Source organism: Stegastes partitus, unplaced genomic scaffold, assembly GCF_000690725.1.
Source record: "Stegastes partitus isolate 25-593 unplaced genomic scaffold, Stegastes_partitus-1.0.2 Scaffold1248, whole genome shotgun sequence".
Lineage (NCBI taxonomy): Eukaryota > Metazoa > Chordata > Actinopteri > Pomacentridae > Stegastes > Stegastes partitus.
In genome coordinates this window covers 84,851-91,604 of record NW_007578979.1, presented here as the reverse complement: position 1 = coordinate 91,604, position 6,754 = coordinate 84,851, and the positions used below count along the sequence as shown (strand labels likewise).

Here is a 6,754-nt window from a genome sequence, read left to right as displayed (position 1 = left end):
CAACTCCAGAGACTGAAACCAGTCAGAAATACAACAATTACACAGCATGACAGGATTCTGCAATACAGATGAACACTTAAAGCCCACATCAGTGTCACTACCAAAGAGACAATTGATCCCATTCACTCCTACTGAGCAGGTAAAAGTACCAAATAACACAACCAATAAAGATCTCCAACTGGATTCAAGCTGCCTCACAAGAAACTCAACCACATGCTGAAGTAATAAATCCTATGAGCCTTCGAGCTCAGCTGGCAAAATCCATCAGACTTACCAAAGCTGCTCTGAAGTCAGTTCGCTTTGCTGAGATGATCCTCGAGAGTGCAGAAGAGGCAGGTGGGGAGCCTCCTGAGTTGGATTTCCTCCTTTAGGGCTGAAAATGTCCAATCCAGAGAGGCAGTAGATGTTTGGATGGTCAGACAAGCTTAAAAATGCATAAAGTTGATGCATCTCCTTTGCAGGACTTCTTGGACAGTCAGTTACCTTCACCTCCTTCTGATCAGGTTTTTGTTGCCTGAAGTCCCAGTAATCACTCTGAAGGCTGGTAATACAGTCAGAAAGGGAGTAATTGTTCTCTATTTCCTTGTTTTTCTTGACTTTGTCGCCGTTTAGCTTCGTCTCTGTCTTCGCTGTGGATTCTTTTTGGCGTTTTTTGTTGCAAAAGTGTCTCCAAACACCAAAAAAACCCAAAAACCCAGCAGCAGTGTTCCTTTAATGCTGCTATCCAGGTACCTTTGCTTCACATATTGCACTAATGCTGCATCAAATGAACACTTTTCTCCACAGTTTCCACACAAAGATGCATCTTTAGTGACTGAAACCTGCTGCAGTCTTTGTGCCTGAAGCTCCTGCCATCTGTGCCACAACAATAACTGATCCTTCTCAGTCTCACGGGTCGTTTGCTCTTCTCATGTTGATACCAAATTAGAACCAGCTGGGCCTCGTCAGCATTTCTTTACCCGTCATGGTGTCGACTCTCCAATTTTATATTTTGTGGTTTGTGCTAGAAACTCAAGGATGTAAAACCTCTCAGGACATGAAGACATTTAGCCTCCAGGCTTCACCATCTGGCACAAATTCAACCCAGGTGCTTCCTCACCAACTAACCAATAGTGGTCCAGCTTTGTTTAGCCCCGCCCCCTTCACTGCTTCCAGGTGATCCTTTCAAAATAAGCGGCTTCCTCTCCACCAGGTTTATTTACTTTCTACAGCTGCTTCTGCTGAATTTAAAACGTCTGAACCAGGAACAAAGCTCACTAAATGTTCTGTTAGAGTGACCACAAGAGTCTTCATGCGCTGCCAGCATCTGAGGAGCTGAACACCAGGTGGGTTATTGGTATTTTTAATGGTAATGTCTCCACAATTATAGGAAATTCTACAGTGTTAGCATGTGGCTAACATTAGCTTTGATGGTGGAAACTGTGACACTGAGGGTCATTCAGAGACGGTGGAAACTTTAAACCATTAAACAAGGACTGGGCAGGTTTCCTGTTCAACCTGAACTCAGCTGCTGTTAGCATCTATTAGCTTCTCTCCTGCTCTCTGTGCTCACATAAACTGCATTTTAATACAGACGAACTCACAAAAAAAAAAGCTGCTCTCATGTACAGATTTTTCTGTTTTGGAAAAAAAAATGACTAAAACGTAGCTCATTAATACAACACGCTAACCAGCAGCCGCTATGGAGTCGTTTGTCCTTCAGCTAAAACGCTAATTTTATAACGTTTTCTCAAAGAATCACCAAAGGAGCCTAAAACAACGATTGTGCTGTGTATTTTGTGATATGTTCATGTAAAATAAGTGCTCAGAAATCCAGTTTTTCTCCAATCACACATGCAGAGAGAGTTTCCTTCCTAAAGGGGGCGGAGACAGCAGCAGGTAATTGGTTTTTACAGCTAAACAGCCCAATTAAACACCTTTTTATTGAAACAAAAGTATAAAGAATCCATAATTTTATGACAAAAACTTGCAATTTTAAGATTGTTTAGACTGTTAATTTAGTAAAATCAGACCAGTAAAGTTGTTTTCCGATTTGTGAGGCAAGAAAAATGCAAAAATGGGGAAATCTGCTACCAAAAAGGAGGGAAAAAGGTCATAAAAATACAGCAGAATACTGTGATGTTCAAACACTACAGGAGCCACAAATAAAGTATGTAGGTGTTGTTCGATAGACCTTTGTCGTATTTTGAGCTTAAAACGTGTGAATTTGTTGAAAAAAGACACAACACAGGATGTTTAAGTCGTCACCCGTCTGATGAACCTGAAGCTGAGCAGGCTGAAGAACCAGGTCAACACGTCGGCTCTTTTCAAACAATGTTTTATTACAACTTTCAGTTAAGAATGCATTTACATTATAAAATTTAAACACCATCTTCTCGGACTTGCGACTGGATATGAAATATAAAGATTTCTAGCTAAAAACCGTCTGCTCAGAAACGACAGGCACCTTTATTTTATTATTTCCCATCTTCACGCCGTTAGAAGTGCATTCACACAGCAGAGCAAAGAGAGCGTTCACAGTCAGACCGGAGCCAGGTGACGGAGGCGTGAGGAGATTTCCATCCCGGCGCTTCATTAACATTTACGACTTAACACACGACGCGAGTTATCCACCGATTACAGAGATCCATGCGGGTTCCTTTCCATGTCATCTTGACCGCAGTTAAACAGAGTAAAAGTCATGCTATGATGCTAAACGAAGCACACTGTTTGCTAGATTTGCGAGTAATTAACTGGAATTCATTGATAAATCCAACCCATAAAGCTTCAAAACCTCTGACAAAAAAAAAAAAAAACATATTAAAAGGAGCTTTGTAGACTTTAATTCCCAGTTAAACTGAGCGAATTCATGCCTTAATCGGTACAGGTCGTCTGAAACGAGAAGCTAAAAGCTATGAACAGCATCACTGAGAGCTGTGAATCTAACCGACTACACAGGACAGTGTGTTAAACGTACAGTGGACATGTGCTACGTCTGACCTTGTTGTGTCTAAATGCTGACAAATACCAGTTTGTCACACTTTCTATGAGCTAACTTGGCAGAAAGCTCGACTTTAACGCTCAGTTTTTGTCTCTACACTAGATCTGCTACATTTAATTTGCTGTCTACATTCAGACGAAGCCTCGATGTTCACATCCAGACAATCCAATCGAACGTCCACAAAAAGAACAGAAATAAACGTGATGCAGACACACTGTGACACTCTGTGCTGCATTAAAAACAGATTTTCTAATCAATGTGTCCATTGTGTCTCCCTGCAGCCGTCACCTTCGTGGGAGATATTCTGGGAAGTGAGAAGTCGCACCAAACAGCTTGTCAACGGCGTTTAGCACGCTAATTAGCACGAGGTCCCTGCAGCTTTCCACAGAAAGCAGCTTTTTTTTTTTTTACATGAATCATTAGTTGTATTTCCACATACATTTCAGGAATCTTACAAAAAAAAAGAAAACACAATGGGACGACTTTTAAATGAACCAATTAGGGAGCTTGTTGTTAAAAAGTGGCGCTACAGGCTACGTAAGCTGCAATAAACAGAGTAGAAGAAGAAAAAAACAAAAGCAGAGGGTTGTACTACTATGAAGCCAGATCAGTGGGTTAGCCAGGTATGTTGAGCTTAAAGTCAGGCTCTCTTTTAACCTGCTAGATCTCCATGGTAACTGATGTTGTAGAGTTAGATCTCCATGGTAACTGATGCTCTACAGCTAGGTCTCCATGGTAACTGATGTTGTGGAGCTGAGCTGGTCGGGAGCAGGTTCTGTTCAGAGTTTTGGATTTAAATCGGCTGGAAGAGTGGTTCCCTTTAACCAAATTGTCAGACCTACATGGACTTCAATACAAGATCATGTTTAAATATTTTAAGTTTCAGGTTTAACTTTAACGAGCAGCTGTCAGGTGGAAATAAGCAGCTGCATCAGTAAAATATTCTATATGAAGATGTTGAAACAGTTTTCTACCAGCACTCCAGTCTTCACCATTTACAGTAGCGGCACTTTTTACAGTCATAATGTTTATATTCCTCATTGTTCTCCATTAAAACAACGTGTTGACCGAAGCAGCTGCACACGATTGATTCATTTAGTGCAGAATAAGAGTTACGTGACGCGTTAATGCTTCCTTCTTATGTGAACAGAGTTTAAAGCAGAAAGTCTGAGTTGACAAAGAAAGTTGAACCACCTTCTTACACAAAGAAAGCCTGGTTATGTCAGACTTGCTTCGTAGTGCTGCCCTCTGCTGTTTGCTATCTGCTAAAAAACACTAATAGAAGATGAAACAAACCAAAAAACTTTGTCCATCTATGACATGAAAAGGTATTAAAGTCTTGTTTTCAGTTGGGAAAGTTGTCATTATTACGTCATGTTCATGTTGTTTCAAACTTTAAAAAAAAAAAAAAAAAAGGTTTAAAAGGTTTAAGGTCTGAACTTCTTCAGAAAAGGTGTTTTTTTTTTTTATCTCTCATGAAGCTCATTAACTCTTTTCTTGCAAAATTGGGAAGGTTTTTAAAAAAATTTTGCACTTTCCTTTAACGTTTTACGCCAAAAATACACATAAAACCATGTTGTGGATACGCGTCTCATTTAGACATTTCTCTGACTGAAGCTAGAAATGACGTCTTTCCAATTTCATTCACAATCTGCATCACCAGCATATTCATTCAGCGGTTTGTTTACATGTGAGAGCCTGACTTTTACTGTGAGGACGGAGGCAGAAAGAAGGCAGCATTTTGCCAGAATTATGCCAAAATGACTTTAAATTAATCCAAAATTACAAAAAAAAAAGACAAACTGTTGCTGCAGAGAGTGAAACCTGGTGAGAAGACCTCCTTAATAACCCAAATGTGTCAAAAATGACTTAAAATTGGCCAAAAATGGCTCAGAAATGATCTAAAATGGCTCAAAACGTGTGGGACCTGCTGATGGCGGACTGGAAAAGCCTCCATGTGTCCGTAGATGAGAGGAATCCAGCTGTGGAAGTACAACTAATGAACCTGCAGCTCTGATGAAAAGATGCTGTTTTACCTCCAACATCAGCTGGAAGGAAATACCGGGACTCTGAGCTCTCCATATGCTCAGTAAAAGCCAATACTGTTGGAAAATGTCTGTTTTCGGCGGCTAGTTTCTGTGTTTCTGTGTGAAAAGTAAAATAAAGGAAGCAACGCTGCAGGGAGCTCATGACAACCGAACACTGAGAGCCACAACAGACACATTCATGAAAACTCAGCAGGTAGAAATCAACCAGATTCTCCTTTAATCCCAGACTTTACTGATTTCTGATTCACTATTTCGTCCTCAGAGGAACCAACGTGAGACACGACCTCTGATCAGATTCACTGCAGACGGACAAACTGGACAGTTGGTGCGATTTTTTTCCGAAAAGTTCAACAAAACACAGCAACACAAAATGCAAAGAAAAACGCGAGAGTCCCGTTGAAATCATCGGAGCAGAGATAAAACTCCAACCTTTTTACATTCATCCCTCTCCTGCATCCACACGCACACGTTTGGCCTCTGCAGATGTGCCGCTGCTCCCTCTTTCAAACCAAAAAAATTAAAAATGGTGGCTGTAAATATGCATAAAGGTCGTTTCAAAACCAACAAAAACGGGGAAGACACTCGTGGCCTCCGCTCCACGCCGTCCATGGCTCAGGCCGAGGGCGGCGTGCGGCCCTCCCAGTACTTCTCGTAGGCCTTGGAGAACATGTCTTTGCATTGCAGCTTGGCGTTGAGCCGCGAGCAGATGAGGAAGGAGCCGCCCATCTTGCGGTGCAGCGAGTACGTCTCCTCGGGCGGCGGGGTGAGCCGGTGCTTCAGCATCACCGGGATCAGGTTGTGGATGCGCTCGGTGGTCGACTGCGAGCCGAAGTCGAAGGTTTCCTTGGAGGCGAAGGCCTCGCCGAGAATCATCACAGCGTCCACGTGGGCGTTTATCATCGCCTGGAGGGAAGACGGAGGGGAGAGATGCTGACATACTCAGAATTTATGAATAACCTGCCGTCATTTTCTACTGTTTTGTGAAGATTTGCTCTTTTCATACTTTCTTATTGTTAATGCACAGCCTGGAGAAGAGTAGCTGCACAAACTGTACGGACATGTGACCAATAAAGATGCTTCAGTCCTGATATGTTCATTTAAACTGAACTTCTGCACTGGTTCTGTCTGCTTTTCACTTGGTTTTAGGATCCTTTCATTGGTTACTGAGTCCTTTGTTTCTAACAGGATGCTGTTGGGTGGTGATGGGGTATTACTTCCTGTTTATTTGTATTTTATTTCATTTCTATGAAAAATGCTGCATAAATAAAGTTTGCTGGATTCGTTGATAAATGCATCAGATTGGGGTCAATATCCTAAATGATTGATTTGTAATTCACATTTTCACTAAAGACCTGCAGAAACAAAAGGTTTATTTTAAGCGTCACCACGTCAGTCTAGTTATTAAGGCACTGGGGACAGTTTTAATGTGAACAAAACAATGAAAAACACAAATAAATGCATTTAAATTTAAGTAGATAAAAATAGAGGAGTGATGTCACCTTAACACACGTTAAATAAATACAGGGAAGGAAACTCGGGGGATGCCGTCACACAGATTTTTAGAATGGACCGAGTCTCATCGAGCAGAGATGCTTCACAGACCATAAAGAAGGTCCATGTTGGCAACAGCTTCCATTCAGGAAGGTCTCAGAAGGCTGCAGACTAGTACCTGAGGAGACCTGCACCAAGGCCACATGGAGGGTGAAGAAGCTCCATTATAAAGAGA

At 41.6% G+C, this 6,754-nt stretch overlaps 1 protein-coding gene across 1 annotated transcript in view; it reads right to left on the bottom strand.

Moving 5' to 3' along the window:
* Positions 1-4,503: 4,503 nt before the first annotated feature.
* The window catches only part of coq8a (coenzyme Q8A), a 30,875-nt gene continuing 28,624 nt past the window's right edge, over positions 4,504-6,754 (bottom strand). Inside the window, exon 17 of the mRNA XM_008297784.1 lies at positions 4,504-5,931. Within this exon, the coding sequence (XP_008296006.1) occupies positions 5,641-5,931 (291 nt within the window). The 3' untranslated portion in view covers positions 4,504-5,640. The remainder of the gene's footprint in view (positions 5,932-6,754) is intronic.